Raw genomic sequence first — 25033 nt, 5'->3', positions numbered from 1 at the left:
GGCACCGTTCCCGTCCCATATTATACCACACCGCCAATTTATTGTGGGAGGCAGGTGGGCCTGCAAATATGCAAAAAAGTGAGTGGCTGGGAGACACCAAGTCATCTGGCAAGCTGGAAATGAGAGAATGGTACCACTTCCCTGCAGGGTCAGCTGGCCAAGGAACTGACAGCCAGACCTCCTCCACCCCTCAAAAGGGAACCCAGAAAGGCCATCCAGTCTGCCCAACCTGATTCAATTTAAATTTTTTTTAATTTTTTTTCTTCTTAGCTATTTCTGGGCAAGAATCCAAAGCTCTACCCGGTACTGTTCGGTTCCAACTGTCGAAATCTCTGTTAAAGCCTACTCCAGCCCATCTACACTCTTCCAGCCATTGAAGCCCTCCCCAGCCCATCCTCCACCAAATGGCCATATACAGACACAGACCGTGCAAGTCTGCCCAGTACTGGCCTTAGTTCAATTTTTAATATTATTTTCTGATTCTAGATCCTCTGTGTTCATCCCACGCTTCTTTGAACTCAGTCACAGTTTTACTCTCCACCACCTCTCTCGGGAGCACGTTCCAGGCATCCACCACCCTCTCTGTAAAGTAGAATTTCCGAACATTGCCTTTGAATCTACCACCCCTCAACCTCAAATTATGTCCTCTGGTTTTACCATTTTCCTTTCTCTGGAAAAGATTTTGTTCTACATTAATACTCTTCAAGTATTTGAACATCTGAATCATATCTCCCCTGTCTCTCCTTTCCTCTAGGGAAAATATATTCAGGGCTTCCAATCTCTCTTCATATGTCTTCTGGCACAAGCCTCCTATCATTTTCGTCGTAGAGTGGCAACTTGGCAAGCTCTGCAAGTGGCTATAAGGTAGTTTCTGTCCCAAATTTCTGCGCTTTGCCTGAGTCCTGAAAAACAAAGATGTCAGCCCAGCCTTAGCTGTCAGTATTTTCTGGTGGCCTTACCAATGTCAGCAAAGGCCTATGGGACATCATATCATTCATATCTGACCTTAGGGTATGTCAGTGCAGATGGGCTAGCAGCCTAAGCATAAAGTGACAAAAGATTTTGATACAACCCAGAGGCACAAAGAGGTGTTAATGTCTGTGCTTAAGATATACAGTAAGCCCAGCTGCATGGTCTAACACAGATAGTTAGGGTTAATCAGAAACCATTGTCTAAGTGATACTGGAAATTACATTTAACTCCAGTCTGTGAGGAATAGTTTCTCCCTCTTTTCTTCTCCAGTCTCTCACACCTCACTCACCTTATTCACCATTGTTTCAAATAGTTTACAAAAGATAGGGGTACTTAACTTCAATAGATTCTTTTTTTAGAACAAGCCTCAAACTTATAAATATGGGAGGTTAGAACACCCTGCTCTCTCTCTCTCTCTAGAACCTGAAGCCAGGAAATCCCCTACCCCCTCTCTTTCTTTGTCCACCTACCCCCTGTCTTTTCTCTCTCATTCACAAGAGCACAGAAGCAGTCTCTGAATCCACTCTGTATTTGTAAAGCTTATTTTAATTTCTTTCTGTACATTTGTAACCCAGAATATTCTTGATGTATCTTGCTGAAGCCTATTTCTGCACATTATATTCTTTATGCAATCACTCTTAGCTGTCTTTGTCAGTAATATCACTTCCTAATGAGAATCTTCTATGAGGGTATTGAACCCAGGACCAGACAGAGTGTAAGGCCGCCACATTATATAATTGGGGCTTCTTTGTGTCAACATTGTCCTTCCAAACCCCTGTCCAAACCTTACATTTTGGACAGGGGCTAATCCTTACATTTTGGGGGCTCGTCTCTGTTCCTCATGAAGATTTTCAGTAGGCAAGTAGAATTTAATTTTTTCTTGTATACACTGTGCAATAGGGATGATTATATGCTGCATAGACAGGGTGAGAGGTGGTATTTTACACTCAAAAGTCAAGTTTTGATTGATGATTGAGTATAGATAGAGTGAGATAGGAATCAAAAGACCTTGTGAAACCCTTAAATTGTGGATGACGCACTGGTGAAAATGGTGCGTGAAAAAGTAATATTGTGGGTTTTATACTTGGTGAGATTTTAATTATCAAGTTTTCCCTGTGCCTACTTCAAGATTATTTGTATTTTATGATTTACTGTTATAGGCTTGTCAGAGTGCGTTGTATGTAAGAAAATTTGGTTTAATATTTGAGCTGCTCTGAAGAGAAAGCTAGAGAATCCAATGTGGTACAAAGTTAAACAGTCACACCACATGTGTATTAACAACTTTTACTTTTTTTTACTTTGTGCTTTTAATTCTATTTCATGTCATTATGTTTTTGTTAGGTACTTCTTGATGTTCCTCTCAGGCCTCAGCAGAATAATGTAGCATTTAGGGAAAAAGATACAACCCAACAGTCCAGCGCTGGAGGCCAGAATAGCAAATATCTCCACTGCCACCATGTACTTGCCCTTGGTGCTCAGGTAGGTTGGGATGAAGGAGATCCAGACGCTACAGAAGACCAGCATGCTGAAGGTGATGTACTTGGCCTCATTGAAACTGTCGGGTAGATTTCTTGCTAGGAAAGCTATGATGAAGCTGACACCAGCCAGAAATCCCAGATAACCCAGAATGCAGTAAAATGCAATTCCTGACCCTTCATTACATTCAATTAATATTGTTCCAATTTCTGATCTCATATTAAGATATGCAAATGGGGGAGCAGTGAACAACCAGGAAAGACACAGAATGGTCTGAATAAGGGAACAGGAAAGGACGATAGAGTTAGAGACCCTGGAACCCATCCATTTCCGGAGCTTGCTTCCAGGCTTGGTGGCATGAAAGGCCATGACCACAGTGATGGTTTTTGCTAGTATGGAGGACAAAGTGATGGAGAAAGTAATCCCAAAGGTAGTCTGTCTAAGAATGCAGGTAATATCCTCAGGATGCCCAATGAATAGCAATGAGCAAAGGAAGCAGAGCATGAGGGAGATGAGGAAAATGTAACTGAGATCTCGGTTGTTGGCTCTCACTATAGGAGTGTCTCGGTAATAAATAAAGATTCCCAGGATGACAACAGTGACCAGAAGGAAGAAAAGGCTGATTGAAGTCAAAGCTATCCCTAGAGGCTCTTCATATGACAGGAAGATTATCACCTTTGGAATACAGGCATCTCTCTTCTGATTGGGCCATTGATCCTCTGGGCATGTTGTACAGGTGTCCATATCTGAGAAGGAAGATTATTGTCTGATTATCTCACAAATACCATGGGATCTCTTTACTAAAGTACACTTAAATATCCCAAGCCCTGAAATGTCAACATTCCGCCAAAATGGAACACTCTAATTTTCATGTTACCGGTATGGGTAGATAGTTCACATGTGGCATTTTATCATACTCTAACTTTCATGGCATCAAATAAAGTGGCTGCATTTAAGAACAGACATTATGTAGACTCACACTTCCAGCAAATACTTAACAGAACCCACTGTATAAGAACATAAGAAATGCCGCTGCTGGGTCAGACCAGTGGTCCATCCCGCCCAGCAGTCCGCTCATGTGGCGGCCCTCAGGTCAAAGACCAGTACTCTAAATGAGTCCAATACAATCACTTTTCCCCAATCTGAATCCTACCCCCTTCCATTCCACTGATTAGATTCCAAACTATTCTCTGATTTATTAATGAGATTCCAGATACCCCTCCCCTCCCTTATAACCACTGATGAGATCTTAGACCATCTTATCATTCAACCTGGTTGCCGAGCACTTACTGGATTGTCCCGATGTTCCATTACATGCCAATATTCAAAATGGTGTGTAGGTGTGATTAGGTGTCAGCTTACCATATAAAGGCAATACACCTTTTTTGGCATCTTGACCCCCTAGAGATTTTTCTGCAAGAAAACAGCTATGGTCAGAATCACCATTTTGAATCTGGACTGGCAATAAAGCAGAATTCTTTGGAGGTCATTTTGACCCTACCACGTAACCCACGAGGGACACCCTCAAGAGCAGGACAATTTTTTAACAAGGTACATGGTAGGATCCTATTCAATAAGGGAAATTTAAAATTGTATCTTTGATCTTTAAGTTCATTAACACAAAGGAGCTTGAGCACATGAAGAACAGGATCTCTCTTTTTATACCTCCAGGTTTATTAAACATATAAACATGATGGCAGATAAAGGCCAAATGGCCCATGTAGTCTGCCCATCTGCAGTAACCATTATCCCAAGGAGTGTCCCAATAATGCCCTCACCAAAGGAAATCACTCAGTGTGATACCCACCAATGTAGAGTTAACAGATTTCCTCAAAAAAAATATAGGGCACCTGGCCATGCCCTATTCTATCCCCAGTCCTACCCCACTTTCAGCCCCACCTGAGCAATTCTTCAATGGAAATCAAGCAGAAAAATTAACATCCATGGAAGTGAGCCTTGAAGATGTACGCAAGCAGATAGAAAAACTAAAAACTGACAAATCCCCGGATCCGGATGGAATCCATCCAAGGGTTCTGAAGAAATTAAAGGAGGAGATAGCGGAACTCCTGCAGCAAATTTGCAATCTATCCCTGAAAACAGGCATGATCCCAGAGGACTGGAAGATAGCCAATGTTACGCCTATCTTTAAAAAGGGATCAAAAGGTGACCCGGGAAACTACAGACCTGTGAGTCTGACCTCGGTTCCGTAAAAAATGGCGGAAGCACTGATAAAAGAAAACATCGATGAACATTTTGAAAGAAACGAACTTCTGATAACCAGCCAACATGGTTTCTGCAAGGGGAGATCGTGCCTAACGAACTTATTGCACTTCTTCGAAGGAATTAACAAATGGATGGACAAAGGAGACCCCATAGACATCATATATCTAGATTTCCAAAAAGCCTTTGACAAGGTGCCCCACGAACACCTACTCCAGAAACTGAAGAATCATGGGGTGGAAGGAGATGTACATAGATGGAACAGAAACTGGTTGGCAGGTAGGAAACAGAGGGTAGGAGTGAAGGGCAACTATTCAGACTGGAGGAGGGTCACGAGTGGGGTCCCACAGGTCTCGGTGCTCAGGCCGCTGCTATTTAATATATTCATAAATGATCTAGAAACAGGGACGAAGTGTGAGATAATAAATTTGCGGACGACACTAATCTATTTAGTGGAGCTTGGACTAAAGAGGACTGCGAAAAATTGCAAAGGGACCTGAACAAACTAGGGGAATGGGCGACGAGATGGAAGATGAAGTTCAACATTGAGAAATGTAAAGTATTACATGTGGGTAACAGAAACCCGAGATAAAACTATACGATGGGAGGGATGTTATTGAATGAGAGTACCCAAGAAAGGGACTTGGGGGCAATGGTGGATACGACAATGAAGCTGACGGCACAGTGCGCAGCGGCCGCTAAGAGAGCAAATAGAATGCTAGGTATAATCAAGAAGGGTATTACAACCAGAACGAAAGAAGTTATCCTGCTGTTGTATCAGGCGATGGTGCGTCCGCATCTGGAGTACTGCATCCAATATTGGTCTCCTTACCGTAAGAAGGATATGGCGATACTCAAGAGGGTTCAGAGGAGAGCGACACGTATGATAAAAGGTTTGGAAAACCTTTCATACGCTGAGAGATTGGGAAAACTGGGACTCTTTTCCCTGGAGAAGAGGAGACTTAGAGGGGATATGATAGAGACTTACCAGATCATGAAGGGCATAGAGAGAGTAGAGAGGGACAGATTCTTCAAACTTTCGAAAAATAAAAGAACAAGAGGGTATTCGGAAAAGTTGAAATAATAATAATAATAACAACTTTATTGTTCTATACTGCCATAATCTTGCGACTTCTAGGCGGTTTACAATGAAGAGAGCTGGACAATCAGCGAGTTACAATATGTAGAATAGTCAGTGAAATTATAGTAAGTAGAAACTTAAAAGAAATGCAGCGAATTACAATGTACAGTTTGTTTAGAATTTCAGAGGAGACATATGGAAAAAGCAATGGAACATGTGTTTGGTGTAATTACTGTTTGGGTGATATATCTGTCGAATAAGGCAATTTTTATGACTTTTCTAAAAGCGTCATAGGTCAGTCTAGCTTCATTAATGTAGTTGTCTAGCCAGTGTTGTTTGTTTGCTTGGTACATAAAAGTTCTATCCAGAAATGTTTTATATGTACAGCCGGTGATGCTTGGGTATGCAAATAGCTTGCAGTTTCTGATTTGTCTTTTTAGGCTGTATAATACGAAGTGAAATAGCAAGTATGTAGGAGCTAGTCCCCAAACTAGCTTGAAGCATATGCAAGAGAACTTGAATATCACTCGTGCCTCGATTGGCAGCCATTGCAGTAGTCTGTAGTAGGGGCTAACATGGTCGCTTTTTTTCAATCCAAATATCAAACGGACCGCTGCGTTTTGAACAATTCTAAGTTTCCTCGCTGTTTTTTTGGGGTATATATAAACGATATTGCAATAGTCCAGTGTAGAGAGCACTATTGATTGCTCTAGTAATCTGAATGATAATGGGTCAAAGTATTTTTTGATGGTCTTTAGTTTCCATAATATCAGGAATCATTTTTTTACCACTATATTCGTGTGTTCTGCCATTGTCAATTTTGTGTCTAATGTGACTCCCAATATTTTTATTGTTTTAGTAATCGGGTAGTAGTGGTTTTTTATATATAGCATTGTTTTGGTAATTTTGTCCGTTGGGCTTGCAAGGAAGATTTTTGTTTTTTCTGTGTATAGTTTCAGTTTGAAGTTGATTGTCCAATGTTCTATTTCGCTCATAATATGGGAAATGTATTCTGAGATTTCGTTTGTTATGCTGTTCACTGGAACTAAGATGGAAATGTCATCTGCATATATGTAGTAGTTCAAGTTTAGCTTTTGCAATAAGTGTCCTAGGGATGATATGTAAATATTGAATAGTGTAGGTGATAGTGGAGAACCCTGTGGTACTCCCGAGGGGTTTCTCCAGAAGTTTGAGTATGTCCCACCACTAACCACACGGTATGATCTCTTTGTTATCCAGTTCGTTACTCTTTCCGTAATTCCTATTGCATCTAGGCAGTGCAGCATTATTTCATGATCAATGTAAAATCAGAGCACTTGTTCCTTTGCTGAATAGGCCGTATAGGTGATTTAGTATTGAGGCTAGGACTGTTTCAGTGCTAAATCCTTTTCTGAATCCTGATTGGTGTTCATTGAGAATGCTAAATTTGTCTTGGTGGTTCACTAGCTCCAAGTTGACCAATCCTTCAAGTAATTTTGTAAATATAGGGATGCTTGCTATGGGTCTGTAGTTGGTCTTCAAGGCTAGTGAGTTTTTTTGATCTTTAGGGATGGATGTGATAAGTATTTCTCCCATTTCCTCGTGAAATGTTCCTTCCGTGAGAGTGGTTGTTATCCAGTTAAATAGATCCTTTTTAAAATCTAGTGTGGCTGCTTTCAAGGTCTTGGAAGGACATACGTCTAGAAGGCAGTTTGATTTAGTATATTTATTGAACAGGGTTAGAAATTGGTGCCAATTTGGAGGTTCAAAATGGTTCCAGGCCAAGTCTACTCTGGGTTCTTTTTCCTGGGGTCCGAGTTGGAATTCGAAGTTGGGTGAGGGTGAAGGTATGGTCGCTCTTATGTCTAAGATTTTATTGTTGAAAAAAGTGTCAAGGGTTTCTGCTGAGGGCATACATTCACTTTCCCGTAGCAGGATTTGGGTAGTGTCTGTTTACCAACTTGAACAGTTCTTTGCTATTAGTTTTGGGCGTCCCTATTTTTTATGCGTAGTGGACAGATTCAAAACGAATGCTAGGAAGTTCTTCTTTACCCAACGTGTGGTGGACACCTGAAATGCGCTTCCAGAGGGTGTAATAGGGCAGAGTACATTACTGGGGTTCAAGAAAGGATTGGACAATTTCCTGCTGGAAAAGGGGATAGAGGGGTATAGATAGAGGATTACTGCACCGGTCCTGGACCTGTTGGGCCGCCGCGTGAGCGGACTGCTGGGCACGATGGACCTCAGGTCTGACCCAGCGGAGGCATTGCTTATGTTCTTATGTTCACCCTCACACAAACCACATGTCTCCTTCCCTGAGCTTGGGACTGTGTCTGGATGTTCTCTATACAGTACATGCACATCCTATAGTACCTTAAGCTGCTGTGAGAGGCTATGGCAGCGATTTTTGAAGGCAGCCATGAGGAGGCAGGAGCGAGAGAGCTACAGTCCTGCCACAAAGACTCCTACTGGACTAACAAGTATTTTGATAGGCCTGTGGGGGGGAAAATTATGGGGTTAGCAGGGAGATTAAAGGGTCAGGACCTCGAGAGGGGAGAGAATCTTGGCTATTGGTTAGGGGAAAGGGAAGTGGCAGGGGAGGGAGGAATGAGAGGTGCAGAAACCTGCAAGGGGTTGGAAGGGAGAGAAACTAGACCTTGTGGCTCTTTGTAACTATTAGGTCAAACATTTTGGATAAATTAGCTTTTTTCTGTAAAAAGGTTGCAGCCTCTGATATAAGTGATACCTATAGGCATAAGGGCTATTATTGTGGTATACAGTTGAGTCCAATAGGTTTTGGGTGGGTTTTGGAGGGCTCTCATTAAATATAAGGGGGTCTTTTTATATGAAGTTTCACTGTAGTTCCCCCTAGGGTGCCCCAATGCTCTCCTGGGATGTCTGTGTGGCCAGTCTACAAAAAATGCTAACCCTTCCTGCATCCCAGTGGCTTGTTTTAAGAGTTCTTCTTTTGGATTTTTTTTTTTTCTAAGATGGATAAGAAAGATTGACGTACTGACCTTTTTTGAAACAGAAAGATAGCTTTCTTGTTTTGAAAATGATCATGTTCGCTATTGGATTTTTGGACGTGTTCTGCAAAAAGTCCAGAATCAGATTTAGATGTCATATTGAAAATGCCGCCCCCCCCCCCACCCCATGTTATAGTGTATACTGATATTTGAATGATTTTTTTTTTTTTTACTACTTTCATTGCATATTACCAATGGCTAGGTCTTTAGTCCTGTAGACCAGTGGTTTTCAACCCTCTCCTGGAGGACTCCCAGGCCAGTCGGGTTTTCAGGATAGCCCTAATGAATATGCATGGAGCAAATTTGCATGCTTGGCACCTCCATTATATGCAGATCTCTCTCATGTATATTCATTAGGGTTAGCCTGAAAACTTGATTGGTCTGAGGGTCTCCAGGACAGGGTTGGGAACCATTGCTGTAGACTTCCATGGGTGAATTTATTCACAAAGATAGTAAATAAAAAAATATATATAGAATACTACCTTAAACAGGCTTGAACCCCCAACCTCAGGGTGCTGAAGCTATAGGCCATTCCTCCCTATAGAATTAGACTAGAACTGGAGGCCCTTCACATCTAATGTCTGATATTACCAATTCTCTCCTGGATTCTCCATTTTCTCCTAAACCATTGGCTAAAGGGGCGACATGGATTCACTAGAGCAGTGGTTTCAAACTCAAACCCTTTGCAGTGCCACATTTTGGATTTGTAGTTAATATCTTATTAAAGAAATGACAATTTTGCATGAGGTAAAACTCTTTATAGTTTATAAATCTTTCCTTTTGGCTAAGTCTTAATAATAATATTGTAATTTATAGCTAAAGAGATATATGATCAAGAAACAGTTTTATTTTATTTTTGTGATTATGATAAACATACCGAGGGCCTCAAAATAGAACCTGGCGGGCCGCAAGTTTGGACCACTGCACTACAGGTAGGTTTTGTCAGACAAATCTGATCAATTTCTTTGACTGGGTGACCAGAGAATTTGATAGAGGATGTGCGCTAGATGTAGGTTATTTAGATTTTAGCAAAGCCTTTGACAGAATTCCATTCAAACGTCTAATAAATAAACTGAGTGCCCTCGGGATGGGTCCCAAAGTGATGGGCTAGGTCAAGAACTGGTTGAGTGGAAGGCGACAGAGGGTAGTGATCAATGGAGATCACTCTGAGGAAAGGGTTGTTACCAGTGGTGTGCCTTAAGGTTCTGTTCTTGGGCCTGTTATTTTTAACATTTTTATAAACGATATTGCTGAAGGGTTGTCGGGTAAGATTTGCCTCTTTGCAGATGATACAAAAATCTGCACTAGAATAGACACGCCGGATGGTGTAAATAACATGAAGAAAGACCTGGCGAAGCTTGAAAAATGGTCTGAAATTTGACAGCTACAATTTAATGCTAAGAAATGCAAGGTCATGCATTTGGGCTGCAAAAACCCAAGGGCCGGGAATTGGCACGTGGGATCTCTCAGAGAGAGAAAGAGATAATGGTTACTGTGGATGGGCCGATTAGATGGGCCATTTGGCCTTTATCTGCCATCATATTTCTATGTTTCTAGGTTGACGAGGAGGCTGGAGAAGGAGGAAATGACCTGAGACAGTTGGGTGAAGATGCTGCTATCAATTAAGACCCATCCAATATCATTTTAAAGTTTAGAATGGGTTTATAGACATTTTGACATACAGTAGTTTCATGGGAGATTATTCATTATAGAAAATCATATTTTTTTTTACATTTTGGTAATATTGGGGCCCAGTATGCTTAATTTCCTTGATAGGATTTATTTATTCTTTGGTGACTCTGTACACCCTAAAAAATGTTTTCAGTGTAAAGAGACATTTTCAGTGTAAAGAGCCATCACCATAGTTGACTGGAAATGAGGAACATATTAATTGATTTTTTTTCTCATTTTGTAAAGGAAATAAAATACCAACAGCCTGTGGAATAATCAATCATACTTTCTGAGGATTGGATTCCCTACGTAATTTCATAGAAATATGACCATAACGAATAACTGGATAATCCAAAATGGCCACTGGCAAAACTACACAACGGTGGAAAAACAAAGCCAGCAAAAGAGTACATAAACCAACAAGTGGGTACATCTGTGGGGGAAAGAACTTCAGAAAACCAAGCTGTAGACAAAATCTGAAGTCTAGTGGTCATAATGGTTTAGTTTGATTTGATTTATTAAATTTGATATTCTGCTTGTACATTAGTATTAAGCGGTTAACACTTCTAATAAAGTAAAATGAGGTCATCCTCTCTGTCCCTAAGGGCTCACAATCTAAATTATAGTAAATATGGAAGTAAGAAAGAAGAGAAAGAGGAGTGTGAGAAGTATGAGAAGGGAAGGCCTTATAATACTTTTATTAATATTCTGATGTCAACTGTTGCAGATGCATGCAGGAACAGTATGTGAGAGGAAGGATGGGGAAAGAGGCAGGGGGAAGAACTTACTGGCTGACTGGGATCGAAAGGAGAGGGAGATAAGACATTCTTTGCAGCTGCTTGAGAACACAGACTCTGCCAGAACAGAGTGTAGCAAACTGAAGGACATGAAACCATATATGGGTAAAAGTAAATAAGCTTTGGATCGCCTAAAGGAGGGGAAGAGCAGGAGTAGTGGGAGAAGTAAACAGAGGCGGGGAAAAAAGGAGAAGGAAAACAGCATAATTAAATATGCCCAGGATAAATAAAAATGGAAAATTTAAATAAAATACTGTAATTCCTAAACCCCTTAATACGGCTGAGACCGAGGAGCCATGTAGTCACTTAAATTTCACAAGAGCTCATGGGAAGTTTTAGTTGGAAATTTGGAATCTGCCCTAATACCAGCCCTGATGAAGGAACCCATTGGCAATACTTTAATCTAAGGGGCTCATAATTGAAACGGAAATATATCTAAAAACCGTCCTAAATCGGCACTTAGACGATCAGTGAGACAAGTCGTCCAAGTGCCGATAATCGAACCAGGTTTTAGATGTACCTAAAAACGACTTAGGCCTTCACAGTGCTGTAGTACGCCCAGAGCTAAAAGGATTGTTTTAGGAGAAGTTGTGAGGGCGGGATTTGGGCGGGACATGGGGGCGTCCTAGACTTAGGGCTCCTTTTACTAAGCACGCTAGTGGTTTAATGCGAATAATAGCGCACGTTAAACCATCGGCCGCACTAGCCACTAACGCCTGCCTTGAGCAGGCGGTAGTTTTTTGGACAGCCCGGGGGTTAGCGCGTGATTAAAAGTCATGGCGCTAACCCCGCTAACACGGCTTAGTAAAAGGAGCCATTAGTCGTACTGTATGTATAACCGAAAGTTTAACATCACTGTCTAGATGGAACTTGGACGTTGTGACTTAGGTCTAAGTCACAAGAAGGTATCCAAAGTGACCAGATAACCACTGCAGGGACAAAGTACAGACTCCTACACACTCCCCCAGTGATCAATGACCTTCCCCCTCCCCCACCGCCATAAAATTCATAATAAAAACCTCACATATCTGCCACCAGAACATCAGCACCTAACAGCCTAGCATAGGAAAGCCTAGTAGAGCTGCACAGAGGTGGCTTAAGTAGTCTGGGAGTGGGCTAGTGAACCAAGGAGAGGAGGACCCTGGCCCATAAGCCACTCTAACCACTGCATGTATGATGAAACATGTGCACTCCCCAAAACCCTTATGTACTGCCATATAAGTGGCACCTGCAGCCATAAGGGCTATTGGACTAGTAGGTTCTGGGGGGTGTTTGGGGGGGCTCACCATGTCCTATAAGGTTGTTGTGGTGAGATGTGTATGTGGCAACCTTTTTTGTGAAGGTCACAGTAGTGCCCTGTAAGGTATTCCACTACTCTGGTGCAATGATTGGGTGTCCAGTCTATCACTTTGCTAAACCCTCCCACGTCCAAAATGTCTTTTTCTAGGCATTTTTGACTTGGACAAATTTTTGGATGAAAATGATGACTTAGTGGTCTAGATGATCTGACGGCCGGATGTACAGTTAGAAAATTTTCAAAAAAACCCCACATTTTGGATGTATTTTTCGAAAATGGACTTTATCCATGTCTGACTTGGGCGACTATCAACTTAGGCCCAAAATGGACTTAGACGTATTTTTTGATTATGCCCCTCTAAGTGTATTTTCTATAGGAGCATTCAAATCAATTGAGGTTTAGAGATGAATTAATTAGTTTTAGTATTTCAAAGATTTGAACCAATAAACATGGAAAAATAAGCATTTTCACAAAATGCAGAAGAAAATAAAATTTAAAAAAGTGTTTTCAGGACTAATGAATGACAACTAAACCAATATAATCGCTAGATTTCAGATTTTGTGTTCGGTTTGAAGTCCTTTCCCTCACAGAGTTAACCACTTGGTTTATAGACTCTTTGCTGGCCTTCTTTGGGGTTTTTTCACCATAATGAATAGCCCATATCTATGTTCACCCCATGTGTTTCATGATATCGCCCACCAGTTTGGTTGGAGACCTCTCCCTCTGCACAGCGAATACAGTCATAGCAGCAGACGGGCTTTCCTTCCCTGGGTAATTTCCTGTAACCAGGATGGCATCGTGGGTTGCATCTGGGCTGTGGTGGTGTCTGAGGATTAAGAAAACAAGTTAGGTAACTTCATTTGACACTGGATGGTTGTTTCTAAGATGCAATGCTCCTTTTCTGAGTCCCATTTTCTTTGAATACCTGAAATGGATATTTGAGGATAATTTTTTTAAATGACCATGTGGAATAGCATTTTCCATGCTTAGAAATGGTCTTGTAAAATAGCACAAGTGTTTTCATGAATAAAAGAAGATGTGTGGCAAAATTTATTGACAATAGACTCAAATGATTCAAAATGATTTAACCAGCCAGGAGAGACTGAGTTCATGGGGATGGGGTAGGAATGAGAACAGAGTTTGTGGGTAGAGACAGGGACAGAACTCTTGGGAACAGGAAAGGGACAAAGCTTGTGGGGGTAGGAATAGTTGAGTTATCCAATAAATGATTTTGGTGAGAAGGCAGAGCTGTTGATGACTCACCTTTTACAAAAGAAGTCCCTGGATAAGGCTTGCTAGTCTTCTCAGTTAGATGCTGCCTTCTGAAGCTGATGGGTGCCCCTTTTTCCGAATCACTCTTGATTAGCCCTGACTTCAGTCTAACATTTGTGGTGCAAACTGATGCATCCAGTGTGAGCCTCAGTGTAGTCCTGGTCCAGGAAGTACAGGGAGAAGAATACCCCATGGCTTTCATCAATCAGAAGTTGCTTCCTCATAAGAACTATAGTGTACACAGGCACTAGAAATGGTCCCATATTTAGGAAAACACAGACATGTCCTCTTATTAGGGGATTGTCCAGGTTCCTGGACAGACTTTCCAAAACCCAGAGGTTTGTCCACGTTTTGGAAAGCATTGAGCTCCACCCGCATCTGGAGGGCCTTCGACAAGCATGCGTGGATGATGGCGCATGCATTCATGCATGCTGGAGACCCTCCAGACATGGCCTGGGGGTCTAGAAAAAGAAAAGTGGCTTTTTGGAGGTGGGGGGCTGGAGGTGGGGGACGGGGTGGGGCTGGGGCATGCATCCAGGGTTGTCCGTCTTAAAATCTAGTAACCCTACCTATATTATTTCATTGGGTGCCTTTTTACCCTGGTAACAGACCATGAGCCCTCAAGTGGCTGACTTATCATAAAGAATGGTTCCCAATGACTTACCTCTATGCCCATAATTCCTACGGGAATCCAGGCCCGAGTCTCAACCTGTCTGGCTGACATTGCTACCTGGATGGCTCACCGTCATCTAAAATTGAACAAAACCAAGATTGAACTCCTGGTCTTTCCTCCTAAATCCACTTCTCAACTTCCTCCATTTTCTATTTCAGTGAATAATGCTCTCATCCTCCCTGTCTCATTCGTTCATAACTTTGGGGTAATTATGACTGATCGCTCACCTTCTCTTCTCATATCCAACAGACCACCAAAACTTGTCACTTCTTTCTATATAATGGCACTAAAATCTGGACTTTGCTTTCTGAACACAGCTGCCAAGACCCTCACTCACACTCTCATCACTTCTCTCCTAGATTACTGCAATTTGCTTCTCTCAGGTCTTCTGCTAAGCCATCTCTCTCCCCTTCCATCTGTCTAGAATTCTGCTGCATACCTCATTTTCTGCCAGTGTCATTATGCTCATGTTTCTCCTCTCCTCAGGTAACATAATTGTCTCCCTGTCCACTTCTGCATACAGTTCAAACTCCTCTTACTGACTGACCTACAAGTGTATTTGCTCTGTAGCTCCTCATTATCTCTCCTCTCTTATTTCTTCTTATACTCCATCTCAGGACCACTGTTTGTTGGGTTAGTCTCCCTTCTCCTCTACTGCCAATTTATCCCTTCTGCCTTGCTGCGCAATATGCATGGAAAACCTGCCTGACTCAATACATCAAACTCTATCTGTAGCGGGATTCAAATTCAAACTGAAGGCCCAGTTCTTCAAAGCTGCATTTAAGTCCTAACCCTACCAGTTTTGTAGAGCCGGACCGTGAAGTGTGAAAAATCGCGCATAACTTTGTGCCAGCTCTGACCCACCCCCAGACCTTACCTGGTGTTCTCCACCTTCAATCGCCTCCTTCCGTGCGTGTTTGCAGGGGCCAGTGCAGGTGCTTCGGTCTCCTTTCCCCGCTCCGGGCCGGGCAGAGAGAAGATCTTTCCTCTCTGGGCTGGGTAACCTTTGCCAGCCTTACCTGGTGGTCTAGAGGGCTTTTGGGGCAGGAGCGATCTTCCTACGCTCCTGCCCCATGCAGATCGCCAATAAGAAATGGCTGCCGTGAGCTCCCGTATTCTCTCGAGACTACTACGGGAGCTCATGTCAGCCATTTCCTATTGGCAATCTGCACGGGGCAGAAGCGTAGGAAGATCGCTCCTGCCCCGAAAGCCCCGCTAGATCACCAGGTAAGGCTGGGATGCCGGGGGGAAGGCGGGAGAGATATGGAGAAGATCCGAAACAAATCTTTTCTTTTTTTTCCCTTTAAAAATCGCGAATAACCGAATCCACGGATTCGGAGGGGGAAGTGTATTTGTTAGTCATTCCCTCCATAGTCTCCTGCCCTCTCTACCACATCTTCCCTTTGTATTTCCCTATATGAGCACCATATATTGATTCACCATTTGTCCAGTATGTTTATCATAATTAGATTGTAAGCGCTTTTGGGCAGGGACCATCTCATGTGTGTTTAATTTACAGCGTTGCATGCATCTGGTAGTGTTTAAGAGGACATGACTGAGCAGAGGGAGAGGGAATACTAAAGAGAGTATAGGGAGTTGCCAGTTCCACATACTACTTCCACTTAACCCCACAGAGCCACATTAAGAAACCAGGTCCTGAACTTCAAAATAGAGAGGAAATGGCTCATTTAGGGTTCAGCCTGGTCCAGATAATAAGATAAAACTCCTGAGCACAGTCAAACAAGGGAGGCCAAGGAGAAAGAGAGAGAGAAGAAGCCCTACAGCGTAACCTTAACACTTGAATTTCAAGCTTAAGAAACATGGCTAAAGTAGGCCAAGCTTAAGTGTTAGAGTCTTACAGCAATCCTATTTATTGAGGGCTGGCTAGAGCCAGGCCTGATTTTATACAATGCCATAGTTAGGCTGTACACACTTTGGACTTATGGTGTGTTGAAACAGGTCTGTATAAAGATTGGAACTGAATCTCCAGACACTTTACTCTTAAATGACTGTACCTATGAAGTAACGAGCCTCAGTATATTTTGTGATAATAAAGAATCTTGTTCTGGATGTATCTGTGAAGGACCAGGTTCTCATACCTGACCTGTTTTGATCAAACTAGCTCAAATATTTCCTCATGCAACAGTTAATTATCACTGTCTAATTTTGCTTTTAGAGCAGGAGTTTTTGGGGCATGTTTACACTGTGGCAGAAAAGCCAGTAAACTTGAACTTTCAGTTCTAACCTGCTAAGCTTTTGGCCACTGGATCAGAATACACAAAACATATACAGTTTACCTGAGCAGCCAATGATTGGCAACCATTTTATAATAATAATAATAATAATAATAATTTTATTCTTGTATACCGCCATACCCAAAAAGTTCTAGGCGGTTCACATTCATTAATTACAGTCCGCGGTGATACACGGATTTACAATATATTGACAAAATTACAAATTTACACAAATTACAAAATATTGACAAAATTACAAATTTACAGAGTTGTAACGAAGTTACAGAACTGTCAAAACTACAAAATTACAGAGTTGTAACAAAAAATTACAAGCGATGAAGAGGGGGGGGGGGGCGAGAGGAAAAAAACTATAGCTGAGATTTAGCAGGGGTAGTGGTAAGACAGAAGGAAGGGTTGGTACGCGCTAGCGAGTGTGAGATCAAGTGTGGAGGGGGGGAGAGTGGGAAGGGGGAGAAGCCGGTGGCAAATGGGATTGAGATCCCTGTTCACGGAAGAGGTGCGTTTTGAGGAGTTTTCTAAAACTAAGGTAAGAGGGGGCCTCGAGTATTATTTGGGCAAGCCAAGGGTTCAGCTTAGCCGCCTGGTAAGCAAAGGTTTTGTTGAGAAATCTATTGAAGTGGCATAATTTTATGGGTGGGAAGGCGAACAGCTGGGTTCTACGTGATTTCTTGTTGGTGAGATTCAGCGTGAAATGGTGATTGAGGTAACTCGGTAATAAGCCAAAAACTGTTTTGTAGCAGAAGCAGGCGAATTTGAATATGACTCTGGATTCGAAAGGGAGCCAGTGCAGTTGGTGGTAGAAAGGCGTGATGTGGTCCCATTTGTTCAGGCCGAATATGAGGCGGACGGCAGTGTTCTGGATCAATTTTAGTCTCCTCATGGTTTTCTTTGTGGAGCACAAGTAAATGACATTGCAATAGTCTAGTACACTGAGCACGGAGGATTGTACCAATAAGCGGAAAGAGGAATCTTCAAAGTATTTTTTTATGGTGCGCAGGTTTTATGGTGCGAAGGTTTATGACAAGTTTCATGATACCTGTTTTGATCAGCACTTCTCATCATGCTCTAAAACAGGGATCTCAAAGTCCCTCCTTGAGGGCCGCAATCCAGTCGGGTTTTCAGGATTTCCCCAATGAATATGCATTGAAAGCAATGTATGCACATAGATCTCATGCATATTCATTGGGGAAATCCTGAAAACCCAACTGGATTGCGACCCTCAAGGAGGGACTTTGAGACCCCTGCTCTAAAACTACTTAAATCTGACCTGATTGAATGAACTCTCCCACACGATTGCCTTCTCATTAATAGTGAAATCCTGCCCTGGGGGAGCAGAAGGATTATAATTTCCAACAATGTCATATTTCGATCTCCCATCAGGTAAAAAGATCATATTTAAAATAATGTATCCAGTGATGAGGTCTCCTTTCTCATCCATCCACATCTCTTCCCCCATTCCATTCTTAAAGTGGAGGTTCCTCAGATAACGATGGAGCTAAAGAGTGAGGTATAAATTTTCATTAATCTCAAGTTACAAAATAGTTTATTTTCTTTATAATTATAGAGAGAACAAATTTCAAAACCATTTCTGTAGGTCCAATGTCCATTTTCCTGTACGCGGGGACAAAGCGACAGGCAATCGCTTCCTGTCCTTCCCTAACACGCAAAAAAAAAAAAGCCCTCCCCCGTCTGCCACTGCTGCTCTCCTTACCTCCGTTCTGCTGCTAATCGCTGCCCAGTCAATTCCGCTGTCTATATTTTGCACTATGAAAAGTGATTTGCAAATTTAGAAGAATGGTCTAATATTTTGCACTTAAAGTTTGATGCAAAGAAGTGCAGAGTGATGCACTTGTGGAGTTCAAATTCAACAGAGCCATTTGTGCTAGAAAGTGAGAAGCTGATGTGTACAGGCAGGGTGAGGGACCTTGGGATGATAGTGTCTGAGGATCTCAGGGCAACCAAAAAGTGTGACAAGGCAGTGGTTACAGCTAGAAGGGTGCTAGGCTGCATAGAGAAAAGTAAAACCAGCAGAAAAATGGAGGTGCTGATGCCTCTGTACAAGTCATTGGTGAGGCCCCATTTGAAGTATTATGTTTAGTTTTGTAGGCCACATCTTGCTAAGCAATTAAAAAGAATTAAGTGGTGAAAATGGTATAGGATTTACACCAAAAGATGTATGAGAAGAGATTGGAAGACCTGAATATATATACCCTAGAGGAAAGGAGGGATAGGGGAGATATTATATAGATGTTTAAAACTTGAAACGTATTAATATAAAATCAGACATTTTCCTGAGCCAGAAAAACCATAAAACTGCAGGATTTAAATAGAGGTAGTGGATTGATAGGCCAGAAGTAATGTAAGGTGACCAATGTGGCGGAGACAAGAAATGATGATGAAATTCAAAAAAGCATTATTAAAAAGAGGATAGTAGAAAATGTTTGTTAAATTTTATGATTAATTGCAAAATGTTGGACATGCCAAGTCTAAGGCAGTGGTGTACCAAGTGTGTGTGTGTGTGTGGGGGGGGGGGCAGTCTGTCCTAGATGCAGCTTATAAGGGGGTACTCCAAGGGACAGTTTCATGAACTTCTTCCAGCAGTGGCAGCATTCAAAATTCACTACTCTGCCAGTGTTGGGCTTCCTCTCTACTGTGTCCTGACTTTGTGGAAACAGGCAGGACCCATTACAGAGGAAGGCCGAAAGCCAGCAAGAGCCATGAGTTGTGAATGCTACTCTGTTGATGGAGTGAGTGGAGTGGTGACAAAGAGAGAGAGAGGGAGGGATAGAGGGGAGGGGTAGAGAAATACTGCTCCCAATTGGGGAGAAAGAGGGAAGGAAGGAATGAAGTCCAGGTAAGAGAGAGGAGAGGAGAGGAAAAAGAGATGCCAGACCATGGGGAAGGAAGGAAGGAAGAAAGAAAAGAAGATTCTATACCATGGGAAGGAGAGATGCAGGGCACTGGGCGTAGGGAAGGGAAGGAGAAAGGAGTTTTGACAGGAGAAGATAATAATCCTTGCAGTTGAAGGCTGCAGAGAGGTTAAACTGGAGTAGAATCGCTTGTTGACTTTTTCTTAGAGTTTGAATGGTGATGGCTGTGAGAGTTAGGAGAATTTCGATGCTGTGTTGAGATCTGAATCCATATTAGGTTGGATGGAGGCATGAGTGTGGTTCAATGTATGTATTGAGTTGTTATTCTTTGCAGAGAGGTTGTCCTTTATAGGGAAGGAAGAAAATCCTAACCGTTAAATGCATCTTTATATAGAAAAGTTTTAATTTTGGATCTAAAGTTTTGTAAAGAAGGTTCTAGCTTAATATGGAGAGGGAGGGCATTCCATAATGTGGGGGATGTGACAGAGAAAATGCCCTTTCTGGTTGAATTGTAAAAGATTTCATGAGCAGAGGGAATTACTAAAAGATCTTGATTGTTGGAACGTAATGTTATGCTTGGTGAGTAAGGATTCACAAGTTTGTCAATGAAGGCTGGAGTGTTGGATTGGTATGATATGGGGAGCCAATAGGCACCTAAAGAAGGGGGGTTACATGATCATATTTCTTTGTGTTGTAGATAAGTTTAACTGCTGTATTTTGTTGAATTTAAAGTCTGCAAATCTTGTTCTGGGTTATTCCTTGGTATAATGAATTACAATAGTCGATATGGGAAATTACTAAAGAGTAGATAAGAATGTTTATGGAAGAGGAGTCGAAAAGAGCAAACAGAATTCTAGGAATGATAAAGAAGGGGATCAGGAACAAATCGGAGAAGGTTATCATGCCACTGTACAAGGCCATGATGTGCCCTCACCTGGAGTACTGCGTACAGCACTGGTCACCGTACATGAGGAAGGACACGGTACTACTCAAAAGGGTTCAGAGAAGAGCGACGAAGATGGTTAAGGGGTTGGAAGAGCTACCGTACAGCAAAAGATTAGAGAAACAGGGCCTCTTCTCCCTCGAACAGAGGAGATTGAGAGGGGACATGATCGAAACATTCAAGATACTAAAGGGAATAGACTTACTAGATAAGGACAGGTTGTTCACCCTCTCCAAGATTAAGAGAACAAGAGGGAACTCTCTAAAGTTGAAAGGGGATAGATTTCGCACAAATGTAAGAAAGTTCTTCTTCACCCAAAGAGTGGTAGAAGACCGGAACGCTCTTCTGGAGTCTGTTATAGAGAAAAACACCCTCCAGGGATTCAAGGCAAAGTTAGACAAGTTCCTGCTAAATAAGGACATATGCTGGTAGGGCTATTCTCATCTAGAGCGCTGGTCTTTGACCAGAGGGCCAACACGTGAGGGGACTGCTGGGCATGATGGACCACTGGTCTGACCCAACAGCGGCAACTCTTATATTTTTATGAATGATGGAACTGATTTGTGCATGAAAATTTAGGTTTTTGATCTAAGATTATTCTTAATATTTTAATCTTGGTATCTATCTGGACTGTTGCAGAGTCTATGATGATGGGCAGTGGTAGAACTTCATTATCAGAAGCAGGGAATTTCATATTTATGACATTCAGTTCTAGCATATTTTGGTGAAAGCCAGGAGCTGATTTTAGTCAGTATGAGATTAATTGCTTGGATGTCATATATTGTTTTGGGATCAAGGGGGTGTGAATGTCATTTGCATAAGCAAATAAGGCGAATCCTATGGATTGGGCAACATTAGCAAAGGGGCTAGGAAAACATTGACGAGTAATGAAGAAAGAATGAAACCTTTTGGAATGCTGTATTTTTGAGGGATGGGAGTGGATATGGTGTTATTAAAACTTGGTTGATATTTGCCATCCTGAAAATAAGAAAAGAACCAGTCTAAAGCCTTAGCTGAAATTCTGGAGGAATGAAGTCTGTCAAGGAGCAGTGTGTTGTTGACTGTGTCAAAAGCTGCTGTGAGATCCAAGGAGATGGTGAGGACTGAGCATCTGTGTGGTCGTCCGGTCTCTACAACACCCCTCTCCTGCTTCAGTGAAAGCTTCCCCTTCACACTATGCCAAAGAATACTACTCTTTTTCTTTTGAATAAATAATTTCACTAATAAATATTAAAGTTACCTTCCATGGCAAATAATCCAAAACTTCCCTATTTTCTTTAGTCCGTGTGGTGTCATTTCCTGATCCAGACATGATCATGTCATGCAGTGCGTGTGCCACGGCATATACCGCATTGTACACACCATAGCTGCTCCCAAAGTATTCGGTTTGACAGTGAGAGCTGAACATAGATTTTTCCACAGGGGTGAATACCTTTGAAAAGTTGCATTGTCTTTTGATATTCTTCGGGCATTGACCATCACACATGCCCAACCACCAATTCAAACCATAGGAGGCATCATTTGTAAGCCAGATAGGCTTCATCTCACGGATAAATTTTAAAAAGTTTGGCATATCACTCCTATATATTTTGAAGATCAAAGTGTTGTTCTTCATTTGAAAGTAAATTGAAGTGTCTCTATTTATCTCTATCTGATCTATGGTAATGAAAACTTTGCCAGGCATCAGCAGAGAATAAAATCTGAATGTCTCATGCGTTGCAAATGCATAGTTTTCATTCAAGTATAGAATGTTCACAGCAGATGATTCTTCAATTAGTGCCAGGATTTTCTCTATTTGCTCATTTGGGATTTTACCATGGTGTGGGAAGGTTTCATGGAATGCGATGCAGCCACTGCTCCGCTCAATCCCTTCTCTCAGGATCTGAACAACCTTCACACTGCGGTCATCATTGGGTGATATGATATTGACCCAGTTCCAGCCAAAATGCTTCAGTAACTTACCTATTCCAGCACAGAGGTACAACTCATTGGGGACAGTCCGGTAGAAATAAGGAAACCTATTGGTGTCACTCATATAAAGACTCTGTGAGGTGTACGTGATCTGTTGTGAAAAAATAATGAACACATCACCAACTTTGTCATTGTTTAAATTACATAAATCATAGACTTCGATAGCACTCAGGAGCTGGTTCTGTATAGGACACCTGTCTGGCAGGTCTGCCTCTTCCAAAATGGCTGGGATGCACTTGGGAGGGACTTAAGGATCTGATTGGTCCAGATACCTAAGGACCCCACCATAGGATGGGCCTTAGGCACTTAGGCCAATCAGAGTCTTAGGCCTCCTTGCTGGTACATCCTGGGATGCCCTGGGAGAGGCCTTTGGTATCTGGACCAATCAGACTCCAATGGACGTTTTATGTCACATTTCGGGTTATTTTCTCTTTTAAAAATGGGCCTCAAAGTAAGATTAAGAATCTCTCTGACCTGTGGGTAGTGGTATATCTGGAACATGTCATAGAATCGATTTGATTCCTCAGCTGAAAAGTTTTCAATGATGGCAGCCACTGGTTGAGATGAATTGCACTTGAAATTTATGATCGAGATCTGACCTATCAAAATATTTAAGGCCGCAGTAATGATACTGCTTATAACCCTGAAATGCCCTTTAAGGTGGAGCCCCAGTGTGATGTTGGGTAAGAGCTCGGAGCTGTTGTTAATTTCCTCCACTGCAAACAGGAAGGCCAAGAAGTTAAAGCTATTTTCTGGAAAATACCTATAATAACATGAAGAGGATCATTTTATTATAACAGGGCACCTAGAAATATTTGTAAAAATGCACCTATTTTATATCTATAAATGCGACAGAGATGCATAAAACAGACAGAGATATATAAAACAGGTTTTCAGAACTAGCCTAATAGCACTTAAAATCTGCCAAAATTATTCACTTGTTTCAGAGACAGCATAAATGTGAGTGTGTACTGTATCCATGTAGCACCACCCAAAAGTCACAGGGGACATTCCTACTTTCTGGAAAGTGCAGGAAATTATGAGAACACATCCAACACTCTTCCTAGTAACTACTGATGTAATACAGTAGAAAAATGAATGTTATAAAACCAAAACTTAAATGGTGGCATGTGTGTTTGATGTGTCTAGTTGTGCTTAGGTGGTGATTCTGACTGTGAAGAATTAATGCTGGTACTAGGCAGACTTTCACGGTCTGTGTCCCTCTATATGGCAATTCACTTTAAGATGGGATGAAGAAGGCTTCGACGGAAACTCCAGTAATTGGAATGTGAAGACAGTGCAGGGCAGACTTTTATGATCTGTATTCTGTAAATAACAAAATGGTTTGCACATGCTTGAGTGAGCTTTGATGGAAACTTCGATAGCTGGAACTTAAGAATGATTCCTGAAGGACTTCTATAGTCTGTGCCACTATTCTTCATTGCAAGACCTGTGAGATGTTGGTGGCCTGTGGGGACCTCTTGTGCAGTCCACAGCTCCCCACTTGTTTCCAAAGCCCCCCTTATCTAGAAAACTACAAGAAGGATGCTTGCACGGCTGTGATTTTCTTGACAGGGTCAAAGCAAACCCTTGGGGATCCCTTATCACTAGAAGTACTTTTTAACTGGGCAGAGGACATTTTTGGAGAGGACAAGCAAGGGGCAAGTTCATTTGTTTAAAAATTACTAAACTTCAGAAATATAAATCTACAAATAAAATTTCCAAAATATGATAAAACATTAGCAACATATATATGGCTGGTAAGAAATCACTTGCTACAGTTTTCTCATCTGTTTAGGTATTAAACGGGCACAAATATTCAACAGACTGAATTGGGACATTCAATCCTGAAATATAATTTCAAACTCTGTAACATCTCATAGAATGGAGAGAGGAAAATGTAACCTTCCAAGAAAATACAAACACAAAAGATTCATCACTCATGTTCAAGCTACATCAGTCACAATGAAACTCAAAAGTGTATCTCAGACAGGAGGAAAGCCACAATGATACTTACTGATTCATTTCAAATTGCATGATAATGCTGTCAGAGGGTTTAGTTAGTTGAGCACCAAACTCTTGAATGAATCCCCCAATTATAATGTCCCCATGGCTATAGTAGGAGCCACCATCTAAGGCAACTATAGATAGTGGTAAACATCGACACTCGATGGTCTTCCAGATATCAGCGTAAAGTATTAATAGAAGCAGAAGAGGATGAGCTTCCATCTTTCAATGTGAGATACAGCTGCTCCTCATGCTCTCTAACCTTGGTTAGTTTATTGGCGCACTGAAGGATACTGTCAAGATCTTTGTGACCTTCATCCTTTTGAATCTCTGTATAATGAGTTTAAAAGATTCACATTCTTTGAAGGTAACATGCTAATCAAGCAATTTCAGACTGGACACAAGAAGACCCTTCGAAGGATACAATTCACATTTCAGATGACCACAGAAATCATCTGCTGATACTGATGTGGACTCTTATCGGAGAAAGTATCCAGCAGCTATGTGGACATACCCTGTGATC

The 25033-nt window shown here is 41.7% G+C and overlaps 1 protein-coding gene across 1 annotated transcript; it reads right to left on the bottom strand.

Moving 5' to 3' along the window:
* Window positions 1-2298: 2298 nt before the first annotated feature.
* LOC117368618 (vomeronasal type-2 receptor 26-like) lies at window positions 2299-24732 on the bottom strand. Its single transcript, XM_033962347.1, has 6 exons — window positions 24521-24732; window positions 22978-23266; window positions 21773-22594; window positions 17987-18214; window positions 13219-13345; window positions 2299-3194 (listed from the first exon to the last, which is right to left on the bottom strand). The coding sequence occupies exons 1-6, from the start codon at window positions 24730-24732 to the stop codon at window positions 2299-2301; spliced, it is 2574 nt and encodes an 857-aa protein (XP_033818238.1).
* Window positions 24733-25033: the final 301 nt, after the last annotated feature.

Source organism: Geotrypetes seraphini, chromosome 10, assembly GCF_902459505.1.
Source record: "Geotrypetes seraphini chromosome 10, aGeoSer1.1, whole genome shotgun sequence".
Classification (NCBI taxonomy): Eukaryota; Metazoa; Chordata; class Amphibia; order Gymnophiona; family Dermophiidae; genus Geotrypetes; species Geotrypetes seraphini.
Note: the sequence above shows the minus strand (reverse complement) of the source record. Positions and strands in the feature narration are given on the sequence as shown.

What these genes read in the sequence shown, in the direction of transcription:
- LOC117368618 (XM_033962347.1), bottom strand. Translation starts at nt 24,732, where the DNA reads ATGGAAGCTCATCCTCTTCTGCTTCTATTAATACTTTACGCTGATATC. An exon ending in AGATATACCACTACCCACAG is followed by an intron (nt 22,595 to 22,977) that starts GTCAGAGAGATT and finishes TTTTCACAACAG; the next exon opens with ATCACGTACACCTCACAGAG. An exon ending in TGGATTATTTGCCATGGAAG is followed by an intron (nt 18,215 to 21,772) that starts GTAACTTTAATA and finishes CTCACTCTTTAG; the next exon opens with CTCCATCGTTATCTGAGGAA.